At 35.9% G+C, this 25,519-nt stretch overlaps 1 protein-coding gene across 4 annotated transcripts in view; it reads right to left on the reverse strand.

Annotated features, from left to right (window-relative positions):
- The window catches only part of NF1 (neurofibromin 1), a 93,700-nt gene that overhangs the window by 45,406 nt on the left and 22,775 nt on the right, over positions 1 to 25,519 (reverse strand). For 3 of the 4 annotated variants that reach the window (XM_082776228.1, XM_082776227.1, XM_082776225.1), the window contains 24 exons: positions 23,831 to 23,965; positions 22,911 to 23,024; positions 21,849 to 21,928; positions 20,375 to 20,498; positions 19,736 to 19,879; positions 18,766 to 19,012; positions 18,374 to 18,447; positions 18,171 to 18,254; positions 17,164 to 17,604; positions 16,588 to 16,727; positions 15,929 to 16,051; positions 15,435 to 15,518; positions 14,867 to 14,983; positions 14,136 to 14,317; positions 13,807 to 14,018; positions 13,069 to 13,230; positions 12,499 to 12,602; positions 11,487 to 11,622; positions 9,099 to 9,161; positions 7,266 to 7,424; positions 6,422 to 6,519; positions 6,127 to 6,273; positions 5,509 to 5,655; positions 5,077 to 5,187 (listed from right to left, as the gene is read on the reverse strand). In XM_082776228.1, coding sequence (XP_082632354.1) covers positions 5,077 to 5,187; positions 5,509 to 5,655; positions 6,127 to 6,273; positions 6,422 to 6,519; positions 7,266 to 7,424; positions 9,099 to 9,161; positions 11,487 to 11,622; positions 12,499 to 12,602; positions 13,069 to 13,230; positions 13,807 to 14,018; positions 14,136 to 14,317; positions 14,867 to 14,983; positions 15,435 to 15,518; positions 15,929 to 16,051; positions 16,588 to 16,727; positions 17,164 to 17,604; positions 18,171 to 18,254; positions 18,374 to 18,447; positions 18,766 to 19,012; positions 19,736 to 19,879; positions 20,375 to 20,498; positions 21,849 to 21,928; positions 22,911 to 23,024; positions 23,831 to 23,965 — 3,428 coding nt within the window. The remainder of the gene's footprint in view (positions 1 to 5,076; positions 5,188 to 5,508; positions 5,656 to 6,126; positions 6,274 to 6,421; positions 6,520 to 7,265; positions 7,425 to 9,098; positions 9,162 to 11,486; positions 11,623 to 12,498; positions 12,603 to 13,068; positions 13,231 to 13,806; positions 14,019 to 14,135; positions 14,318 to 14,866; positions 14,984 to 15,434; positions 15,519 to 15,928; positions 16,052 to 16,587; positions 16,728 to 17,163; positions 17,605 to 18,170; positions 18,255 to 18,373; positions 18,448 to 18,765; positions 19,013 to 19,735; positions 19,880 to 20,374; positions 20,499 to 21,848; positions 21,929 to 22,910; positions 23,025 to 23,830; positions 23,966 to 25,519) is intronic. The other variant, XM_082776226.1, reaches the window with a different exon arrangement.

Genomic DNA, 25,519 nt, shown 5'->3' on the forward strand with positions numbered 1-25,519 from the left:
TTGCACAAGTTCCATATATTTTCCCCAGGTTAAATAATCTGACACAACTGAAATTCCAGCAAGTAGGATCAATATCTGAAAAAATGCCACTGCCTGCCACCCTTTTTGGACAGGTAATGTATTTGCTAAGTACTGACTGACACTAAAACAGTATCAACCTACTTTTTAAATCAGAATTAGAAATTTCCTAGAATTATCTCACCCATATGGTTTCATCACACACAGTTTAAAGCAGCTTAGCTTGCAAGGTAGGACAGAGATCACAAAATGAGGTAATATGACTACAACGTCTAGAGTGAATTATGTTGAGGGAATTACATGAGATATTACATGTTTTTGCTGAGCCATTCAACACAGGATGCTAAATCTTACTGGATGCAAAACGTCTACGTGAACTCAACTTTTAAATGTTCCGAGCATGTTCCACCTATAAAGAGACTACCCAGTGAACAGCGAAGCTATGAGAAAATCCTGTTTTCCACAAGTTATTTGGGGCAAATGGCAAGTCTACTTCAAAATTTTAAGCATGCTGATAAAAGCCTGGATGTGCACATGGGGTTCTGTGGTTTTTCTAAATACACGTACTGATTGGGAAACATCACAGATGTGCATGGAAGCGAGACGGCACCTCCTCCCAAACTCCAGGGCTATCTCTTTACCCACAACTCGTCCTTGGTAGGTGCAAACAAGGGCTTCTTAGTCAGATTGCCTTCAACAAAGCAGACCGAAATTTAGGCTCCTTGTATTTTTCTGGCATACAAATGAGTTGATAACAGAGCTGGAGTAGGCAGGCGACCGGGGGAGTCGGGCACTTGTTGCTTGGCAACAGCGCAGTCAAATTGAAATAAAAGCAAGAGGCAAGGATGTGAACGCTACCGAACCAGCTTCCTTTTAAACATGCTGGTCATTCGGCCTCTGGTAATACAAATACAATAACCTGTCCTCAGAAAATTCTTTGTTGGAAAATAACTATCCAACAATTCAAAATGACATTCAGTAATCTTTTTGAAAATGGTGCTGCCTTCTGACTATTAATTGATTACCCAGAAGAGGTCTGGCACGCCTTCTTGTAGAGATGTTGGCTTTTAAAACATCAAAATTGCTGCAGGGATAGCTGTGGTGGGAAACAACTCAGAGGTCCGTATTTCCACATTTCCTATTAATTAGTTTGGGATATCAGCTCTAAAACTTGATGGCAGTACTTCAGGATCAATATCTATTGATTTATCAATCACTTTAGTAACAGAGTAAGGATTAGAGACAGAAGATCACTGGCTTTGGAAGTCTGGTTGTTACCCAGGAAACACAATGTGGAGAAAAATGACAGACAAGATTAAATTTCACAGCACAAGAAGGATACAAACTGATCCAGATATATCAGTAAAATGACTCAACAATGCCTTAGCAACAAGATCTCAAACTAAAAAAAATAATCTGCTTGCTGCAAGCCCTCAAATGTCCTTCCAGCTCAAATCTAAACAGTCACTCCCCATTTCACCCCTCAAAACACGACATCTGGCTCAGAACCCTAAGACAAATACCCCAAGTAAGCACCACGTAGACCCTTTTGCCATTCCACAGAAGCACCGGGGAGGCACTCGCCGTCCCAACGCTGGGCACTGCTCTCTGCTCACTGCTGCTGTGGTGCCCTGGCACACGTCGCTCCCCGGGACCTGCGTGTTGGGACCGCAGGCTGCACACCCACCGTGGGGGGGTCCCCACGGTCCCACCGGTGCTGAAGGGGTGCAGAGCACCAGCTTGCGACAGTCAGGCCGATGTCCTCCACTTGGGCAGCGCTAACACCTTCCTACACCCGCCAAGAGACCCCAAATAAAAACCCCAACCTTAAACTGAAATGCTTCCCACAAAAAGGGTAATGCTTACTGCTGCCATCTTCACATGTCTTCCTAATGGAGGTCAGTTCTTTCAGTTTTCACACACGTACGCTTCGCAAGCGGTACATATTTTACATAAATCACTTCCATATGAACTCATTTTTAAGTCATAACCACCATGCCTATAAGCTTCCTTAGAGACCGAACACTCCTGTTAAGTTAGCCAGCTGTGGATAATTTTATTTTTCTGCTTTTAAAGAAAACGTAGTACGGGCTCTACACCTCGCAAGCATGTGTTGCATGCTTTTGTACCAACTTCTTTCCAGAAATTCTTTCTTTACAGGTGAAATAACCATTCCTTGCTCTGCAAATGAAGGAAACACGGTATGTCAGGTCTTCCCAGAATAGATAAGGATGCCCTGGATCAATGCCAGACAGAGTAAACTTTGTGAAGATGGATTGTCACTACTCTTGGCATATGTATACCTAATTTTTTGCCTGAACAGGACAGGATAACAACGCAGGCATTTTATTTTACTTGACATGAAATAAGACAGTATTCAATGGAAAAACTGGAGGAGAAAAAGGTGGCAAGCAAACAAATTTTAAAGAGAATTTAAAGACAGTGTATTCTAGCTTAAACACCAAGGACTTTACCTCAAAAAAAAAAAAAAAGTAATATTTTCTGTCTTATTAGCTGCAGGCTCATGTCCAAGATAGGAAAAGATGGGTGTACCTGTATGACTACATTGGCTCTATTTATCTATCCTAAAAAGGAGATATTTTTTCTCGTGACACATATTTGCATCAATGTCAGAGAAACAGTTTCCAAAATTACTTTGACAGAATTGAGGGATGGACCAGAAATGCAGGTGGGAGTGGAGAGATGAAGTGACTCTAGCTGATCCTGCTAACTTGCAGTAGAAGGATGACAATTTTTCAAGCTTATTCAACCACAACAGTGAACAAACACAACAACTGGGAGATAATCTGAGTTTCCAAACATCCATTTTATTCCTGTGTTTTCCCAATTTGTTTTTACTATTGACAGCAGCACAACTAGTTTAGAAGGGGTCTGAACATAATACATTACATATTCTTTAAAATTCTACTGACATTCAACTGTATAAAGTTAGTTATGTTGTCTAAAACAACCAGCATGCTTTTCAAAACACAGTTATTTAAGCTGATACATGCTGTCCACGAGAACCATAACCCTTCATAAGCCTATGCAGAAATTAACTTCAGCAAAACTCGTAATCAAAAGATATGTCACTTGCACAATGGAACATTTAAAAAATGGGTCTTTAAACTTTACTTTTTCTTCCCCCCCCGCCTTTTTTTTTTTTTTTTTTTTAAAGCGTAAAAAAAACCCTTTGGCATGGCAGCACAAAATTCCGGAAGGAAAGAGTTTTGAGATTTGTTTTACCTTCCACATTTGATACTGAACAGAAGCTTTTTTGTTGTTGTTGTTGTTCTGAAAAATCAAAACCATAATCAATGAAAATGTGAACAGATATACTAATCTGTTGGATCTCTGGATAGGAATCCATATTTAAGTAGCAGAATACAACTATAAAGTTAGAGGTTATATTCAGAAAGGTTCTTCAAAGCTTGCTGTTTTTTTGGCCTTCAACCTGAATTTGGAGTAAGGTATGGTTATTATATCAAGTAGCAAAACAATAAAATTTTCCAATTATTAAAATTGTTCCCTACTTGAAAAATTGAAAATTTCCTTGGGGAAATAACAAAAGTCACATGGTGTAACAGAGCACAGACTTTTCTAGAAAGTTTGTAGGTCAATCTACAACACAGAATAAAAAGTACTACTGAATGCAATGAAAAGTTCTAAGAGTGAGTAAGAGTAGGGATTTAAAATTTTAGTTAATTGGAAAAAAAATGAAATTCATGTTGGGTATGATTTTCACTGGAGATAAGTAAATTTGAAGAATGCCTTATTTGCAAACATATATTAACTGTTTACGTAAGTTGTTGAATATAAACAGAATACGCGGCTTCAGAAATGCTTTCCCCTGCTTGCACCCATGTTCTTACGTGAGCTCAAAGGGTCTGCAGAAAGTTTGCCACTGAGGACGTTTCCTCAGCTTACGGCAACACTTTTTATTGGAAGCAGCACCATCACTGAAACTGCCACTGCCAGCAGCAGAGCTACCCCCAGCACAGAGCACACGAGGACAGCAGTACTGGCATCACCACCGAAAGCTGTGCTCCCAGTCCTACCCCAAGAAGCAGCTCATGACCCCAGGAAATAACCACGCCTAACCATGCCAGCAGTGAGCACGCCATCAGCAATGGTCCTGCAAGCAAGCACCCCACTGGTGCAGCAACCACCACTGGCAGCCTAAACCAGCAGCCCATCAGCAACAGAAGCACCTGGAGAGCCAAAGCACGCCCACAAGCTCTACACCAGCACTACTGCCTCAGGCAGCTCCACCAGCACCAACTCAGCTAACCACCAGCAAAAACCACATTGGCAATGGCAGCAGAAGCAAAACCAAGAGCCCCACTGGAGCACAAAGCGATGGCAACCATCTGACCGTGAAGGCCAACATCCAAACAAGACCTGCTAGCATCAGCCAGCACCACAATGACACGAGGATTCAGCATCCGACGTGGCACCAGGGAGAACTCCGCAGACCATGGCAGCAGCGCCCCGCCGGTGCCAAAACCAGCGGCCCCTGCTGCCAGCCTGCACCTCAACAGCGGCACCAGTACCAAGGGCAAGGGCACCACCAGCACAGCTCAGAGAAAAGGTGTAACAGCTACAGTCTTGGTTTTCAATCCTGATTTGATTGCACCCATCAGTTACTTGTGAGCACAATGACTCTCCTTTTCTTACGAAGTCTGCGAATGACTGGGATATGGGGACTTTTTTCAGTTTTATTGCTTATTTTAGCTTGTTATTAATTTTATACTTCATAATATGAAGATGCTAAAACCTCTGATAAAGGATTAATAGTAAAGTGGTGTAGATGCAGTTTACTTCAAACGGTGAAAAATAAATAAAAATTAAAGTCTCAGGCATATTTCTGCAGGTGTACATATTCCTAGGTGGAAGAACTAGTTCTGATTTAGTTCTGATCACCGTTCAAAACTTCTGTCACCAATATTCAGCAAATAAGTTAATTTCAGAGTCTTGTTTGCATCTCTTTCATATATACACTTCATACTTCAGCTTTTACATGTTTATTTTAGACAAAGGAGGTGAAAGATGCCTTACCGCCGAGCAATGTAGTAGAAAACAGGATTGCCAGCTTTTGATGTCCCAGCTTGGTAGAAAATATTTAATGTTTTCAGTGCTTTGAACTCTTCTTTTTCATGCACCTGATGCCTAAAAAGCAGTACATGACATCAGCTTTTCACAACTGTCTTAATAAAACAAAAATCCCAAACACTATTTATTTGCATCTTTAAACAGAAGCATTAAATTCATAAAATCTTGAACCTCTGTTAAATCACAAAAGCTACTGCATTCCGATTTAATTCTGTTTAATTATTGAAATTAAAATCTTCTATTCACAAACCTAACAGGTGTACATACAGCCAGCCTTTTAAACCCTCCTTCAAAATGAAAACTCAAGTCTTAGTAACTACTTCCTTGCTGAAGTAAGAAAACCCACAATGAGCTTCCCCTCCACGATAATCTCATTACCTTGTCATAAATTCTTCAAACTTGGAACTAGTGAGATTTAAACTGGACCAATGTGTATCTGCCACAGGTTTGTGCTCAGGTGGACCCAGATAGGCAAGAAGAGTAGCCATTTTGTCAAAAGGTCGTCTTCCAACAGCCTTGTGGTCCCTAGAAACAGCATTATTACTTAACAGATAAGTCTTTATTTATTCAGCAATTCCTGGTTTTTGTTTTTGTTTTGTTTTATTATTTGTTCTATTTGTTTTTAAATTTGTTTTATTATTATTATTATTATTTGCCTAGTACCCTTCCTTACCTTGAAGAGGTTACATATCCTTTTCAAAATTATAAAAAATGTTTTCAGTGAAGGAATTAGAAAAATGTGTATTATGCATATCGATTTTTACAAAGATTGACAGACAAATATACACTTGTACAGAAGGCTGGCAGCAAAACAGGCAAGAAAGATATTAGACATGCACCCAGTGATGAGGTGTCAGTAAGACAAAAAAGTATCCAGAGGTAAGACTTTTTCAGCCACCATATTCTTCTCAGTAGTAACAGTAAAAGCATTTGAATATAATTCAAAATATTCACTCCCCATCAGCAGCTCCCTCCATAATATTTCTGAAGTCTTACCTGTTGCTGGAAAGGTACTGGCCAATTTTCTCCTGATTGTTCCACAGCAACCGGTGCAAAGCAAGTACGTTGCCATCACTGATGAAAGACAGGCTGTGATTGACAGTGTCGCTAGCTGGGCAATCAGATGCAATATCAAGGAAAAACCTAGAGTTGAAAACCAGTGATTGCCATAATTGTGTAAGGGAAGTCTGACACGCAGACCCAATGCAAGTCAAAAGCCTGCAAGCATACATGACTTTTTTTTTTTTTTTTTTTCAATATTTGGAACTAAAAAAGGTTCCAAAGGGCCTACCTTCGTGCTGCGTCAAAATTGCTTTTTACAAAATCATTAAAAGGCCGCATATGTTCTTCTTTTGTAAACAGGACATGGTTGGCAATACTCTGAAGTATCTAAATAATAAAAAGATGGAAGAGGCACATAAAGGCTTAATGTCTTAACTGTTACAACTGCCAATATAACTTCACTATTAGAAATACACATTTTAACTTGTGAAACTTCAAAACAAAAAAAAAAAGGGACATAAGCCACCTAGTACAAAGTATTTTCTTTTACATAATTCTAAATAACAGATTTCACTTCTGAGATTTACTTGGGCTTAAACCAGGAAAAGAAATCATCTTTCAAAAGTGTGCTTTATTAAGGGTTAGTATTTTTTCTGGAAATCACAAACAGGTGTAAAGGCACATGCCTATTTGAAGAAAATCAAAATTTCTCAACAATTAAAACAATTAAAACTGGATAATATACACAAGGCAACAGAAGTTGTACAGAACCAGTAAACTCCTCCCCACACACTTTTTTTTTCTTTTTCTTTTTTTTTTTTTCTTTTTTTTTTTTACAGGAAGTAATACCAAATGGTACCAGTCCTGAGATGGAAGAAAAAAGCTATTTCTTCAAAACTTCTATAAACCTCATTAATACCAGATATTTTCACTACTGTTGAAGTTATGTTGGTTTCTTTGATTTTACGTCATGCTATGATTTATAAACATAACTCTGCAGTTTAAATAAGCGTGATCTTTGTTATACAAAACTAAAAAGTTTAACTAAATTTTCTCATTCTTGTAAATTGAAGAACAGAATTACTTCAGGCAGAACACACAATATGGCCAAATAAAAGTATACACTGATTCACCTTTGACATCAGTTTCAATCCCCTTTCAATTCTTGGTGGAGGCTTTTTATCTAAAATCCCTGCCTCGTAAGGGGAGACAATCGCAGGATTGATGAACCGGAGGAACATAGCACTTCCAACTGCTCCAATGCTGTTCTGAGGAAATCGCTGACTAACAACCTATGAAGTTGAGAATTATAAATAATATATTTGCATTAAAGAAAAGGGAAAGCAACCTGAGAAAAGTCTTGTACGGCAGTCCAACTTTACATATTCTTTCCATAACAATCAAGTTCAATAGATTTGAGTAGGATTCTCTTGGCTTTAATGGTCTTGTATTGTAAGACAATCAAGAAAGAGAAGGAAAGAAGAGTAAGGGGGTGAGGGGGCTATCCAGACACTGGCAAGGCTTACTTCAGCTTTCATATAAACTTTCTTGCTGGGGTGAAATTCCTGCAATAGCTATTGTACAAAGCTAAGAAAGTAAACTACAAAGTTGCTCACCAGTTAATTTCAGCCACTGACAGTAAAGTGGACAAATGCCATATGTTCACAATCAGGTGTGCACAGCCTTCCAATCAAACAGATAATTCTTTTTAAATTCTCAGGTATTTTATTTGAATAACTATTTCAATATTACTTTCAAGGCCCTCCCCATCAATGTGAATTACATGACTTAAAGTTTCAGGACTAATCTAAATTTGAGGGAGGCAGATATTTGAAGAAATCTCTCTCCAGATCCATCGTATCTCAACAGATTTACCAAAGAAGGAAAGACAGAATGATCCAGAGCTAAGTAGCCAGTGTCTTATAAAAATTCAATATCTATATATGTATATTTTTGTCCAATTATCAACTAATCATAATGTCAGATTCTACCATTTCACAGAACAAAATTAACAAGTTTCATATATGAAGTTAAATTGTTTAAATAAGACCCAATTCCCAGCTTACTATACTACTTCAAAGCATAACTAGTGCAATCTCAAATCATGCTTCTTAAAACAGATAAAGCCATTAGTGCATACACATCAAGAATCATTATGGTTTGGTAGCAACCTCAATCAAATTATCTTGTGATGCAATTATTTATAATATTTTCTTGTAAAGTATCACTTTGCACACAGATTTTGCATTTCAACATGATACTAATCCGCTCAGTTATAGCAAAAAATATGGGAGTATTTAATAAAAGTCTAAATTTCTATTCTGCCTCAGTATTATTCACACATTGTATTTTGAGGTCACTGTCAAAGAAAAGGGTAAGCCTTAGCTTATAATGATACCACTCTATCACAATATATACATCTCAACTCTTCTTTAACACAGTAAGTTAAAGTGGAAAATCTCATCTTCCCTCAGTAAATAAATAGAAATGCTATTTTTTATTGCTTAGTTAGAAGGCAAACAAAAGAAAATATCAGAAATAAATCATAGGAGCCTTTTTTCAGCAAACCATGTGTTAATTGTTCTTCTCCCAGGATGCAAGCTGAAGTCATGTTATCTATGGAAGTATTAAAGCAACTAAACAGACTCAGATTTTCCCCCAGACCAAATATTTTCTTTCTCCATTTTTTTTGGAAGATGGTGGTAAGGGTAGAGGAATCAGAATATTAAATGCTAAGCTGTAATGTTAAAGATGTATTTTTGTTTACTCAGATAGGCACACAGAGAATATTTTAAATATAAAATAATTCCAGTGTTAATTGAAATGAAAGCTATTTTGTGCCAGAATTAGTAGAATGATTTTACAGTGAGTTCAAATAGACTGAAGTGAAGATGTTTTGAATAAACAGCAAAAGATTTCTGTTGTGGTTTGAAAGAAATGGCTAGTAAAAAGGTCTCCAAACTTACTGATTTTTTGTTTTCCTTTTTTTCTTTTACGGTAGCTTTATTCAGTAGAGAGTGGCAAGTTGCCTACAGAACAGAGATGAGCACAAACAAGTCACAGCACCAACTACATACAGCAACAAAAAACCAATGTTGACTTGTACATAAATTACACAGTAAAATGTAACAAACATAACCAACAGAAAATGAAATATATAAACTAAAGACTGATGATGGAGGTTCTATTCCACATTTTTTATTACATCTTATTTACAAAGCACTAAATACAAAACAAGCAAATGTTGCGTTTCAATCATTTCTACTATTTCTGGCTAGATTAAAAGTCAAACCACATTAATGTGCTCATGATATACAATATTGGGCATTAAATCGTATATTCAGCTTTCAGACGTATTTCACCATCCCAAAATAATTTTAATAGTAGAAATAGTAAAGTGTTATACCTTTGATATACACATTACTTTAAAAATAAATTTAGAGTTTTAAATCTTCCCAATGTTTCTCTGTGTGTCCTTCAATTTAGTTAGATCTGTGATTCATTATGGTTAATTATTACTTTGAGAGCTAAAAGATAACATAAAGTAGTTCTGTGGAGAATGGAGGGAAAAAAAAGCCAGCAGATCTACATCAAATTTATTACAGATTTCCAAATTTAGACATTTGACTTGATTATGTTAATTTCAAGGCAAAGGGACCCACCACAAAACCTCACGTTCTCTTGTATTTTACAACAGGATTTGAGCAAAGATATAGCACATCAGCCTTATGTACTGCTGCCCCGCAAAGAGGTAAATTTTGCTCTTGCAGCTCAATCCTATGTCTTTCATATTAGTTGTAAGAATAAACTAGCATCACTGAAAAGCCCCATACTAAGTGAAGCCTGGAATTCTATCAATAGAAAGCTAGCAATATTTAGCTGTTTGAGAACAAGCACACACCAACGATTCATATATAATCTTTAGAGAAAAGAACTGGAAGAAAATTCATACAACTTAAAGATGTGACAGTAAAAAAGCAAGTCAGTGAAAGCGATTCCACCAACCAAGCTAAATTTAAACAGCTCAGATTTATTCAAGACCTGTTAACTGATGTTGTCCTTACCAAACTTCTGGCTTTGTGCAACTTCTAGAAAGAAAGAGCTAACTTTGGAAGCATTCTTATCTCTACTCTATTCATCAGGCTACTGCATTTAAATGAAGTAAAATTTCCATCCCTCTTTATTAAGAAAAATCATGTAAATTAGCCTTTTAACTGAAACAATATAAAGGCAAAAAACAATAGAACTGATATGCTCCCACAGCAGAATCTTTGAAAACCACCCCATTGCAGAGTACATTCCAGTAACTCCAATTCACGTCAGAATTAAAAATGGTTTGCATAGGAAGAATTTTTAGCAAAGTATCACTGCAATGGATCTAAGTCTGATGCACCCTAGCAACAGCACATAAAGCAATTCTAGGAAAACATCCAGGACAAACCAGCCTAATGGAAGCAAGAATCAAGCACGCATGGCATTTTCAGTGACACATCCACTTGCAGTCAATGTCTGCGAGACTGACCATCTGATCCTAAAGGAAAACCAACTTGCCCACCTCGTTTCCCTATTTAACGCACACACAGAAACCCAAACAAAAAAACCTTCCACAACCTGGATACAGTCTGTTAAAACCAGAGGCAGAAAGAGAGCCAGGTGACTCGAGAAGCCATTTACACCAGCTGTTACAGCAGAAACAAAAGGCCAGCATTTGCACTCCTAATTCCTCCCAACAGCTGAGGACAACAACCCCAGACCCACAACAGTCCCAACACAATGCACTGGTCTTCACCCCCAAGTTCTGAAAATCACAACAGTATTCACTACAAAAATTATTAATAACGGCTAAAACATTATCAGTGCTAAGAATAATGATTAACATTGCATAGAATGTTTTTGTACTACTCATAATTAGTTCAAAGTTTTGTTTCTCTAAGACAAGGATGCTTTCACTTTCCACAGCAATCTCGCACATGCGGCTGTGGTTGACGATAGCTCCTTTGCATGCTCTCCTTACAAACATAGCTCAGAAAATCTGTTTTCCTCACTTTACTTCAGACCCGAGATACAGACTCCATGGCAGAAAGGCCAACAATAGCTCTTCCAGAACACGGAGAGACTGCAGCTCACAACCTCTGCTGTGCACAGCCCTTCTGCGACAGCCTCCTCCAGAAGGACAGCAAACTGTATTTCCTACTGGTCCTGCGGGCAGCAGGAATATCCATCCCCTACTGGAATTTTAGCAGCCCACTATAAGAAATGCCCACTATGCACCCATTACTAGACCAAGATGCAAACTACTAGAATTGTAAAATCAAACCCTAAAGTTTAGGGGCAGGCAACCATTGCAGGCATACCTGGTACAAACAATGGCACACACTGCGAAGTTGTGGGGGGAACTCTGAAGAAGAATTAATGATTGCATGAAAAAATTTTTCTGTCATTTGTAAGAGACTCCGCTGGTTCTCTTCAAGGCTTTCTGTAGGCTCCAATCTGAAAGAGACCCATAAATGTATAACCAGCAATCAAATCCTACTGACTATGCTTGTATTTTCAGTAGTAACCTTATCCCAAGGGGTAAATAAAAATCTTACAGAAATATTTACAATCTTTCACACAGAAGATTCCATCAATAATTTAAATTACATAAGTGACAAATACAAGGTCATTCAAAACTTAGTAATAAACAGAGAGCTGTAAATTGGATTCTCTCCCATCATTCCATACTAAGACAAGTGTTCATAATTCCAAGAGGCCTGCATTATCAGTTTGATGATGGTTTCTGTGAAAGGGATTTCTGAGATAGACACAGTTGTTTGACAGCTAAACTATTAAAAATAAAACCTATCTCTTGGCAAACTACTTAAAAGAAGAATTTTGAAAATTTTTCAAGAGTTAAAGAGAATTCAAAACAACAGAACAGCTACTAAATCCAAATCTTGAATTGATATGAGAAATTAAAGCAAAAAAAAATTACAGTATGTATGCATTCCAACTTGCTTCTGTAACTAATCCAATGACCTAAAGCAGATGCCTTTTGGTACTACTGGAAAACCCCCGCATTAGTGGCCTACAAAAAGTATGAAGTAGCAAGTAGGAGAAGGGGTTTTGTAAGGACTCTCTGTCTTCCTTACTCTCTCAGGGCTTAGAGGACATGCAGCGGAACTCATCTCAATGTGTTGGACAGCTCTGTACAATTCTCCCTGGGTATAAGGACTGTTGGTAGATAAAATGAATGTGTCTGGTGTAGTGAGGAGCAGAAAAGTATGAAAGTGTGAGAAAAATATTTACAACAAAGAAAAGGAAATCACAATGACTGGGAGACAATTTTATAAATACTTTTGTTTCCCCCCGCCTTGAATCTCAAACCTTGTAGGATCCACCTCAAAGCTAACATGCTGCCATTCAGAGGACGTGATCACAGTCCTTAATAAAGGTTCCAGAAGTTTCTGCAAATACGTAGCACCATACACCTATTGAAAAAAGAAAATCAGAATATGTGGCCAGATTAACATAGCAATTCACAGGAACACTCCAAAATTCTGTACGTTACAAGAGCTTGAAAACACTTGATTTGTTTTGGCATAAGCCAGATGTCTGTAAAACTGGTGTTCTGGAAGACTCACTTCTGAAACACAATCGTGATGGACTTCTACCAGTATTTTATTTAATTTTCAATCTAGAGCAAATCATAAATCAACTTAATAACCAGATGGAAATCCTTCCTAGAGTATACTGACGCAACAACCTAGCTCCGTTTGTATAGTACTACACAACATTTTAAACTGAAATGAAAGACCTTGGAACTTGTCTTCTCTTTAAATAGAAGACAATTAGAAACAGTCTTCAAGCTGGTACTACACCCCAAATCACTCATGTAACTAAGGTAGTCATAAGTTTAAAAAGATATGTAGTAGAGAGAAAGGTTAGGTAACATACCTTAAAACAGAAAGTCATTATTTTACTAGCTAAGCTGTTTCCTCGGAAGAGTGTCTGCATGGAATCTGCTAGTTCAACTTCCTTTGAAAACATATTCCAAAGCAGCTGGTAGAGTAAGTGCCGGGAATCAAAGAGTGTGACCAGAACACGAGCTAGCTCATCCTTAAAAGAAGCAGGAAATGGTCATCTGAGCAGCGAGTCAAAGATTGCACTAATTATTTAAATTTGCTATTGAGTCTTGCATATAAATATCAAATTAAGCATGCACAATCTTTTTTTAAATCTTCCCTATGCTATTGTTTGCCTAAAAATCTCTCTCATGATAACCACTCACGCAAATTCATAATGGTTAGTCCAGACAGATAAGCATTTATTCTGCTGTATAACAAAAAACAATTCATCTTGTTAAATTTGAGGAGTAAATACAGTTGTGTTTGTCTGCATTACAGCACGCAGTTTGTAATAAATAACATCAACCAAAACAAATGCATTTATTATAATAATTGTATACAAAATTGTTCCCAGGCATTAACTGAAATTTAATATAAAACTACTGTTGATAATCACGATCTCTTGCAGCTGGATTTCTGAGAATACAATAAGAAAGGCTAGTTATTACGAAAGGTAGGTCTAATCTCTCTTTAGCAGGCTGTTGTTACACCCCCAAAATGTTTGACCTAATTATAAGTCTTATTATTTTCAAAACACTTAGGAAATAAAATGCAGGAATTAACTTACCCACTGAGAACAAGGCACCACATTGGCTAAAGCCATAGCAATAGGGAGCTCCCCTTGATCACCCATCATTGTAACCAACTCCACCAATCTCTCAAACCGATCTGCTAGCACTGTTTCTGCTAACGTATCAAATTCTGTTCCCTGCTGCAGAATTTTGGTGAGGACTTCCATAAAGGTAGCTCTTGTTTGGAGGTCTTTATGATAGCCCAAGCCTGAAAAAAACAAAAACAAAAACAAAACATAACTACTAAGGGAAATGTAAAAATGAATCAAACACCAATGTCTTCATTGTGTATTCATTTATGCATAGCTTAATCAAATTACTTTACCTATGGAGTGCATAAGACCACTGTCCACATTTGCATTGAGTAAATTTGACATAGCAAGAACAGTGCAGTGTCGTAGCGAAGCTAGTCTTCGAGACATTCCACGTTTCCTGCCACCAGTTTGTGCACTGTCATCTTCAACTTCACTACAGTCATTTAGAAGGTTCATAAACAGTGTGAAATATCTAAAGAAAAAGATAGACTTGGATAGTTAAAACAGATTCTACGAAGGCAACGGTCTGGAAAGATTTGCATACAAAAGTAAATAGACCATAAGCCTCCCAAAAAATCCCATCCATCCCCCCAAATAATCTTCCCTGTAGCACAGTTTAAACTTTCAAAAAATATGTTGTAAGAACTAGGAGGCACTGCCCTAAAAACTCATATATAAGTTCCAGAAACAAAACAAACAAATTCCACTGGTGTGCCTTTACAAACAGCTGTTTTGAAAGAGATTTCAAATTTCATGGATGAAAATGCAATTTCAAACCCAGCTAATCCCTCCCATGAACTAAGGATATGTCTGTATTAAGGGGACACAAGGACAAATTTAGTAATTATTTTCTAAATGAAAATGTTTCCATAAACCTATTAGGCAGAGATTTGTGAAATGACATCTATACGAGGTAATCTCTACTTCTGCTAGACGAAAAAACTTAGTTGGTAGTAAAAGTCATATGGTGCTTCCACTCTGAGACATTGTATAGTAGAAATAGTTAAAAGTCACTGTTTACTTAAGAAATAACTGAGATTTGGCTTCCATCAACTCAACACCATCTCCTTCTTCAGGCTGTAACGGAAGCCCAGCAAGAAGAGAGACCACTGCTTCCATACTCGCTTGGTCCAGATCTCTGAAAAAGTTTTAAGGTTTTAAGAATCAGTTGTTAAACTGATCCATCAGGAAAATAGCAATCACATTCTGTGGTACAGGTTCAAGCAACACCTTATTAAAGGACTACAACTAAAAAGGAATGTTTTCACTAAAAAAAAATTAAGTATGAATTCAACACTATAATCTTTGACAATTTTATTCTTCATAATGTATCATATGAAGACATAGTTCTAGGAAATAAAACAAGCAATTCTAACACTAAATCAGAAATAGCATTAACAAGATTTAAATAAAAACATGTACATTTTAAAAGAACCTGCTCACAAAAAATTGAGTTTCAATTTTGGTCTTTTCTTTAGAATTACTACCACTACAGAAATTCCACATAATCCAACTGATCTGTGGATATCAAATGGTATCTGGAACACTGTTAGCAACTTTAGAAGCAGTTTAATAGTACCCTTTCTTACCTTGTCAAGCATTTTACATCCTCATCTGTTGCTTGATTAGATGTTCCCATAACCCAGTCTGTCAAATATTCTACCATTTTGTTTCTGTGAAATATAGATACAAAAACATAAAACTGCTAGCTTTGTTTTTTCCGTTTTTTTCCCCCCTAAATAATAACCCACACACCTAAATACACCTACTACTGCTTGCACTTAGTATTACAAATTCATATTCGAACCACCAGATATTGAAGATTAACTGAATTTTATTATACCAAGTAATACCCCACTCTGTATCAGTTTTTTTACATACCTTTAGTATCCCCATATTCAAAATAAAATTATAATGCAATACTAGATTCTAAACTATTAACACTGAAGACAAAGTAAAAATATATATATATATACCATTATAATAAAGTTTTCTTTTATTTTTTTTAAACATGTCACCAAAATTATACTTGTCCACATTACACTGCCCAAGGTGTTTTATTATGTCTAAATTTCTTTCTTACCTGAATTTCATTTCTTGGCAAAATGAAAGGTCATCTCTTCTCTCCATCATTACTTCTACTAACTGACAGAGCTTAGTTTTTATTTGAATTGCATGTACCAAATTTCCAAGCACACGCACATATCTGAAGATAAAAAGCAAAAAGTAAATACTTCATGCTGTACAAAACGAGGCCCATGCATTTGAAATCTTTTCAGGTCTGTGTCATAATCTACACATTGGCCGATACAACTCTGACTTGCATAGTGGGTTAGCAAGTATTTGGGCTAATGTTTTTTCCAAGCCTTATATCAGCTGAAGACCAGCACCAAGTTTCTTGAGGCCAAAAAGGTTTCTGATTGGCATAAAAGTTTCTGACTGGCATAAACCCAAACAGAAACCTGCCCTTCATCTGGTTTCTAACCACTAACACTATTGTACAGAAAAGAAAACAGAAATAATTCCAGGAAAGGGGGTGAGGTATGGAATGGTTGGTTCTGAAGAAAATAAGTCTATGCTATCATTTAAGTAATCTTTATGACTACTGAAGTTGTCAGAACAGTAAGAGCAGGGATCAACTTCTTTCTCCATGGGTAGAAGCAGAAAAGATATAGAACTAAAAGGGTCTACTTCACTCCATAAACATATAACTTTGTATAGAAGATTAACCAGGTTTCTCACCTAACCAGATTTAGCATCATTGTCTCAATACTAGCTTGTCCAAGATGTTCTGAGCTCCCTTCCGTATGATTGTCAAGCAAATTCTTCATTATAGCAATGGTTTGTTCTACAAATTGTGTGTTGGTCTCAGTTAACAAAACCTAAGGGAAGAAAGTTAGTAGTGTTAACTTCCTGTTTGCAGTTAACTCAAAAAAAAAAAAAAAAGTGTTTTCATAAAATATACTGCAGAAAATATAACATAAATATTTTTCTAGAATCACCAAGTCAAAAGAATTGCAATACATATCAACATTAAATATGCTAACACTACCAACCTTAAATATTCTGAGACAATTCTCACAGGTTCTGTACTCTGAAAGTTTACTAAGAATTCAACAATGTTTTTAATTACTTTATGTTAAACACAGCCTGGAATAAAATATGATAATTGTATGACACATGCGCTCAAATACAATCACAATGTTTGAATTTTTTTTGTAGAAAACATGAACAGATAACCCATTTCAATTACCTATGTGAAAAACAAGACCAATACTTTCTAAGATACGCAAGTGAAGGAATATATCAACAGTTTACCTGTCCTTGAGAATCAAAAAACTTGCTGATGGTATTCTTCAGTTTGTTAAACAGCATTGGATAAAGTGCTGGACTCAACTCCAAACCCACCAGATCTTTAATATTAGTCCGTATTTGAAGTCCCACTTTCTCGTGGTTACAGACCATCAGAGTCAATAATCGATCTATGAATTTGCTAACAGGAGTCTCTGCATTTCCCTCAGTGGATACCATAGATATCATGGAGCCCTTACGCTCATTGACTGGGCCCATAGGTGGACTGTAGGTTGCTAGTCCTGCATTGCTACGATGCTGTAGGCACACTCCTCCAAGGGCACATAGGAACCCCGTCATGTTGATCCATTCCTGAAGAGAATCTGTGTCTGACAAGTCTATGGAGCCTCCCCCACTAACATGCGACATTCGTCTCTTAACAATCGTCTTATGAAGACTTTCCGTAACCTAAAAAAGAAGGACTGAAGATGAAATCTTTTCAATTAAACATAAATAATGGAGAAAGATCAGAATTTAGAAGTATGTCATAACATATCCCACCATTTTAATTCCATCTCAACAAATTACTAAGGTTTCCATCTTACAGCATGAACAAAATTCTATCCAGAGGGGCTATTTTTGTAGAATTTGAAGAAACTGAATTAAAAAGGGACCAAAAGGGGTTGCCTAGATGACTCCCTGCTCTGTAGTAGGACAAAACGTATTTAAATCATGATAGTCAACAGCTTTTTTTTTCCTTAAAAAAATTCCAGTGAAAGAGATTTTCTAATTTCTCACTATTTTTTTTTCCAATTATTAAACTCAGCTATCTCCCTCACAGCAATTTAAGTCAAATTATCTCGTTCTCTTATCAGTAAACACAGAAGACTTGATTTCTGGAATATTTTCATGGAGCTTAAGTCCTCCTATACAATTCATTTTCCAGATTAAAATGAAATTTCTTAAAATACATAAGCTTAAATAGTTACTCTGAATTTCTACAGGGTTAAACCTAAGGAAAAATTCATAGTCACCTGCCCATCTTCCATTTTGGTCTTTGGATAGTTAAGGATTAGTTTTGTAGCTTGTTCCCATTTTGCATGTGTATCCTCCCAGGCCTAAAATAAGATATATCAAGATTTAACTTCAAAACTACTCATAGCAACAGTCTTTTCTGTGTTCAAAAAAAAGAAAAAAAACACATATGAAATGGACAGAAATTTAGAAGAAAATTTACCTCTGTGTTGCCCGCAGTTGGATGTTCAATGCGTCTTAATAATGCCATCACTCTTTTCTGAAGAGCTGCTCTCCCTACAAACAAGCACAGAACATTTATGAAACAGATTTTTGTAAAGCCACCTACATCAAATATGAGATAATTGAAAGTAATTATAAAAGAGGAACATATCCCCTTTAACTGTTTAGAAAGATTCTCCTTGTTACTCTTTTAAATCCTCATGAACAGTTACCCAAATTCCCTACTCCCTCCATCAGTTTCAATGGCTAAGATATTTCAGTGAAAGCAGGAGTTACAGCCAAATCAAGAATATAAACTTGTTTAAAGAACTCCAATCCAAACAAGTCTTATTGTACAGGTTGAAAGGCATTTTCCAGACTCATCATTCTTACCTGTTGACATCATATTGCTAACAGATGCAAACTCCATGAAAGTGTTGTAGTTTGGCAAAAAATTATGAACTGAAACTTCATCTACTCCACATCTGATATCTGCTTCTTCGCACAGGTGACGGAAACAGGACATTGCAACAAGGACTGCCTCAATATCTGGGCTCCACAAAAACATGTATAAAGCGACTTCCAATTTTGTTTGGGCTTTGCGACAAATAGGTGTTCCACTGCATCCTGCTGTACTTTCCTTGGGAAACACAGAATTCCAAGTTCAATAATATTGCTTAGAAGTATGGCAATTTTCTTAATCCAAATTGTTTTTCAAACCTGCTTTCATTCTAATAGAAATAAACAATTTAACCAACATCTGAACTCTACTGTATTTGCTGTTGCACAGTGGCAAGAAACTGCTCCTTTCACAAAGATAGCCACATACTTAGCAAAGTCTTATTGATACCAAAAAATTGTATGTTAAAAAAGAGAATGAAGTTTTTGGCTCATAAAAGATGTTCTAAATAACCTCGTCACTTTTCCCTGTGGCTAAACACTAGACTTGTCTGTCAAAGGGTATACTTTACTGAGATGTTTGATTTTGATGATCTTTCACAGTCTATTCTAACTGGATGCAATACATTAAAAAGTGAGATTTCAGATTTATTAACAATGGACAAATATGTAGAGATGTTATGTGTGATCCTAAGAAAAAAAGGATTCACCAACTTTTTAACCTGAAAAAAGTGCAACTTCCTAGAAGTCTGAAACCCATTACTCACCAGCATATTAGATTCAAAACTTATGCATGTTACAGCTGATTATTGACCAGAAAGAGAACAGTAACACATAGTAGTATGTTTTTTCCTCCTCAGAAATAATTATATTTTTAAAAATTACACTCTGTGATTTAATTTCTACTTGCACATAATTTTTTATCCCTAAATGTTAATAATTAATATTATCTGCTGTTACTTACCATGGAAGAATTCCCTTTCCCTCTCCTGAGGGTGGCTCCCGGGGTACAGCTTTTCATCTCCTCGTGGTCAAGAGACATTTGACTAGTTCCACCTCCAGAGACATCATAAAGGAAGAGAAAGTGACAGGAGCTCCTATCCGATTGCTGTAAAGAGAGGAAAGAAAAATAATTAATCACCTTATCTTTTAAAACAATGCAGTTCAGAAACTGTTGTCACTAAAGTAAAAAGCTGTTCAACATTTACACAGCATCTTTTACGTAGGTGCTCTTAGAGGGCTTTATAAATTTACCCATATTAATGGTATCTTAAAATGACATTTCCCCTTAAGAAAATAAAGTATTTTGAGAGTCATCATCAAAACATATCACCTTGATATAAGCACATCATCATGCCTTTTTCTTCCTTCCTTGGGGCCTCCCAAAATCCCAGTAGGCTTCTTGGTTTTACTCCACAGTTTATATACCAACATAAACATAATTATAATTTAAATGCAATTAAGTGTAAAGAACTACTTTAGTTCTTCAGTAGCTACTAAATCTCTTTCCATCATAAAAGTAACCTTATAAATAAAAGCAGTAACAAAACAGAGACTAATTCATTTTAATGATCCCAAAAGATAAGTGATAATATTTGCTTACTTTATTTTTTAGAAGAAATTTATTCCTACAGATGAGAATCTCTCGCAGCCACTTGAGGATTTCTGTACTGCTGAGCATCTGATGACTGGTTAGTTTCTTGCAGATATAAAAAAGCATTTGTGAACTGCAGCAAAATGAAATTTAGCATTAGCTTTATCATCTAATAATAATATATCTGATAAAGGTATTATTACTTTTTACATAGAAATAGACAATTAGCATGAATATCCTACAGATAAGCTAGCATCTTCTTTTAAAATGTACAGTAGATATAATATAGGTGTGTACTTTAAATGACAAAACCCCTCTGTCCCTTCCCACCGCCCAACTGGCCTCTATAGTTCCCTAGAGGAAGTTAAGCAACTTGGGTACTTGTTAGAAGTCCAGACTCCAGGGCTGTCGATTCAGAAGTCCTCCATTTATCCACAGAACAGATACAGCACAGACAGTGGCAGTACAAGTTTACCTACACTGCTCTGATAACGTGTCTCAACTCTGTTCTGGAAGGAACACATCTAGGGATGTTCCTTCTTCATATCCATTCAGGCCTCACACTCTCTGTTAAAACTGCCAAAGGGTCCAAATTAGTGTCAATTTTAATGGGTTTTTCCCCCAGCCCGAACAGACCACAAACTCATTTCTACTACTAGAAATTACAGTAATGAGTTTTAGTTATTGCCCATCTAGGTAGGACTCAGCCCCCAAACTATCCCATAATAAGCCCCTTGAGCCACATTTAGCAGTCATGCAGGCCAATTTGTTGATGCTCAAAGTGTTCCTATTAGATTTTAATTCGCTTTCTTCTAAAACAAACACCTGCACCAAATCAGATTAGATCACCAAACATTTTTCTTAAATTGTTTAGCTCATGCAATTCTTAGAATTCTGAGTTGCCTAGTTTTTTGGTTCAGCTCTTTGTGTAACTGATTATTTTGGAACTTTATGTTTTTTTAATATACTCCAAGAAATCAACTGCAACAGCTGCTGTGATGTTATAATAAGCAAGATGACTTTAACCAATAAAAATTCTTTAGATACATAAGAAAGACAAATGGAGACCACAGATCAGGGCAAACTACTACCTTTCTTAGATGAGGGCTTCAGAGTCAAGATCAGCAAATCCACACTGCTAGAATTGCTTTGCATCACCCTCCCTCAGCCCACAGAGGATAAAACAGAATTCAAACAAACACTTGAATGCAGGGCAAGACTTTAACATTTTGAAGGAATAATCATTGCTATACCTTAAGCGCAGGCTGAAGAGAGTCATTAAGAAAGCCAGCAAAACATGTGTTGTTTTTTTTTGTTAAATGGAAGTAGTATAAGGAAGATACTACTTTGTCATCAGAAAACAAATCATTTTGACTGCAGATTCAAGCCAATGTCATATAACTTTCTCAAAACATTCACAGCTATTGCAAAAGAGAAGACAGATCAAAACAGCTGTTGCTCTAATTTACAGAAGTGAACTTACCTAATTTCCCAGAATGTTTCTATAGGCGCATCAGGATTCCACAAATCAATGCTGTCTAACTGGTGAAGAACTAGCAAGGCCTACATTCAAAACAGAACAGCATCTCACTTAAAGGCAGAAATTGACAAGTCACTTAAGAATGGGCAGAGAAATAGGTGTAATCACAAGTCAATTACATTGCTTAAAAAATAAAAGATAGAAAAAGCATTTTATATAGCAGAACAAGACTTTGTTGCTAATACATGTGAAAGGTATTTTATTTTATTCCCAATTAGATTTACCTTTTATTTCCATAAAAACCCATGCTAGAAACACAACCTTTTTAAAAGATAGGCTTTGGCTTCAATATTTACTGAATGATCCAAACCGCAAAAATATTAATGCAACACATTTTACATAAATAAACTTCTGGTGGCAACAACAAAATTTCTGTAGTTCAAGCTTTTTGCCAAGGACAAGCAAATACTTTCCTCTTTGTAATTATTCCCTTCACAACAGAAAACCTGGGTAAGAATAGCTTCTGACCATATTCTAGGGCTTACTGGTGAACTAAAGCCAAAACTTTAATTTCTGCTTTTGATTTAGTCTGATTAACTAAAAGACCTCAAAAATCAACTATTTATAAATTGAAGACAATTTTTAGAAGAAATGCATATCTCAAAAATTCAACTGGTCAAAGACTCAAAACAAACATAATCATTGATTAAAAGTCATTCACCCTTAATTAGCCCAAGCAACTATGGCAAACAAAATATCTAATCTGAAGTCCCCTACTACATGGGGCTGTCTGATACGGAGGCAAAGAAATGCAATGACACTAGGGAAAATACAAGTTAAAAGACAAATATGTAAATCTTGACTATTTTTTCTAACAAATTCTGAAAAAAAAAAAATCAAATACCACAACACAAAGTTTATAAGTGTTATGCTGCAAAGGGGTTGTTTGAATACTGTTAAAATGGCAATAAAAACTAAATTGTTCTCCAACAACACTGAAGTAGTTATTTCAAATTGTTTCCTAGTTTAAACAAACTGCTTGGCATACAGAACATTATCCCTTACCTCCATGGCTTCTTGTGCTATATCTGGCATGCTGGACTGCGGAACAAGTTGTACAAGGCCTGTAATTAATTCAGCAGTACTACCTTGTGTCTCAGGCCCTTGCTTCCTTGGATTCTAAAAAGCAAAAAGGAAAGCACCTTTAAGAAGCAAAACTTTTCAATGACCAACCATGTTACTGACTGCTAAGCAATAGTCTTATAATTAAAATAGGTAGATTTTAAGAGTACCTCATTTCTTTTTAAGCCATGATACTCTTGCATATTATATCTTTGATACAATAGAAATATTTTAAAACCAAACGATAAACAGACCAGACAAAATGAAAATACTTAGCACACTGATTAGATGCTAGTAGTAGTACACTAATTTTGGCAACACTGCATAACACATGCTCTCCATGTGTAGACATTATCAGATTTTATCACCACTTAGTTTACTTCTGCAGCTTCACAGAGTTCATAAACAAGATTTGTAAAGCCACAAGGTAATATTTGAAAAGAATAGAATATTAATTCCGGCATGAATTCACAAGAAAACACTGTTAAACATTAAACTTGTTAAATCATTTTACTCAGCATCATAGACAATACTAACAGAAACTAGCAATAACCTAAGAAAATATCTTTCTAGTCACTGGAACAATGGCTTTTTTTTTTTTTTTTTCTGATTTTAGTTTTCTTTTTGTTCTTTTCTCCTTTCCTTTTTCTTCCTTCAGAGCTTTATGGTCCCTTTCATTGTGATTGCTCTGGTTCTGTAATATCTCTTACAGGTGCTTTTTGATGTTGTCTTTTTGCTTTGACAGGTATTCTTGATGTCAGGTTTATGTTTTTAATCTTTATTCATTTAGAAGCCTCAAAAGTAAATTTTACTGTTTTGTCATGATTTTGTCTGGGATAGAATTAATAATATAACATACTTACACACAGCAAAAGCTTTGGATCAGCATGGATTAGTTTTACCAAGGATAACAGCAAGAACTTGTAGCTTCTGGTTTCCAAGTCAGTAGGTTTTTCTTTAAATTTAAGGCTTGTCATCTTCTCTTTAAATGTAAGACTCTGACAGGAGGAAAAAGCACAGTCACTGTCAGTGAGGTACTCTATGGAGTAGTTATAATTAAACATCTTATGAAGCAAATTGGTTGTACTATCTATAACTCATGAAAAAGTTATAAATCATATTCAATTCACTCCAGTATAGCTGCATAGCCTTCTACTTAGAAATACCCTATTAAATATGCATATGCTATCACTATTATATCTTTAAGCTTTATTTAAGAAATATTTTAGTAATCTGCAGATGGATATAAGAAAAGATTTTGTATAAGACAAGCTGTACAAAAGGAAATTGGATAGAAGGACTAACAAGAATTTAGAGGATTTCCTCTTGTCAAAGAAAGACAAAAAAAGGATCCCAAGTAAGCTTGATTACATGACAGGGTAAGGATTTGTTTTATTTTCAAAGGCAAATCATTTTCTATTTTCCTGTCATTATCAGTCTAGATGATAGCATTTTCATCTGTACAACCTCTGAAAAATGTACCTTTCAGTTTTCACAAGGTACACAATGCATCTTAAAAAACAAACAAACAAACAAAAAAACTAGCTCCATTTGAAAAAATCAGTAAACTGTTTCATTCAACCTCCTCATCTGAAATGGAAGATGTTTTAAGGTATGTACTGAGAATTCATACAAGGTATTCTGATTTGACTCCATTATGAACTGTATCGTGTTCTACCACTGCTGTTCACACAACACAACCCAGATAACAGTATGACCAATACATGTAACTAATAGTCATAAAGAGTGTTAGCCGTGAAATAAGCATATATGGATGCTACTGGTTATAAGGATTTTCCAAAATCAAGATTATGCCTCAATACAGTGTGCACAGTACCCCAAAGTGAACCACCCTGTTGCATGGCAAGTGACTGCAGCACCTTCATCTTAACAAAAATAATCTGGACACATGCTAAAGTGTGTGAAAGACTATATAATATAAATAAGTATCAAAATATAATTTATAATATATATATGCACACAAAATACAAGTGAATATATATAAATGTGAACTTGCATTAATTGATCCTCAGAATGCCCAAGCAGAATTTATATTTTCATGAACTTTAGAATCACGTCATCAGGGATTACGTTAGTATTTTTACTTACTCTTACCAAAATAGTTAAGAGACAGTAACGTGGAAAAAAAAAACACACATTGTGGATATTCAACACAAGACAGAATACAACACTTCAGAAATTCAGCTTTTAAAATTATTTATTCTAACTTCTTATTTGATAAAATCTCAATTAAACAATAACATGAACTTGTTTTTCATTTTCATTAAATTTATAAATTTTTCAACAAAAAAAAATTAAACTAGCTTGAAATCATCCTCAAGGTAACTGAAGTCTATATATGATGCTGTAGAATTGAATTCTACAAGAAATGCTAGAAGTTCTTGCTATTTTGCTGAACAGCTATATGAAAACAGAATAAAATTTACCACTTTAAAAGTATCTGATCAAGAAATTGATACTATGCTGGTAGTGGTAATTCATTCTGTGCAAAATCTTAATTTGGTACAGCTAAGTGAATTCTGAGAAGAGGT

This window comes from Aythya marila (genome assembly GCF_965140915.1).
Source record: "Aythya marila genome assembly, chromosome: 20".
Taxonomy (NCBI): domain Eukaryota; kingdom Metazoa; phylum Chordata; class Aves; order Anseriformes; family Anatidae; genus Aythya; species Aythya marila.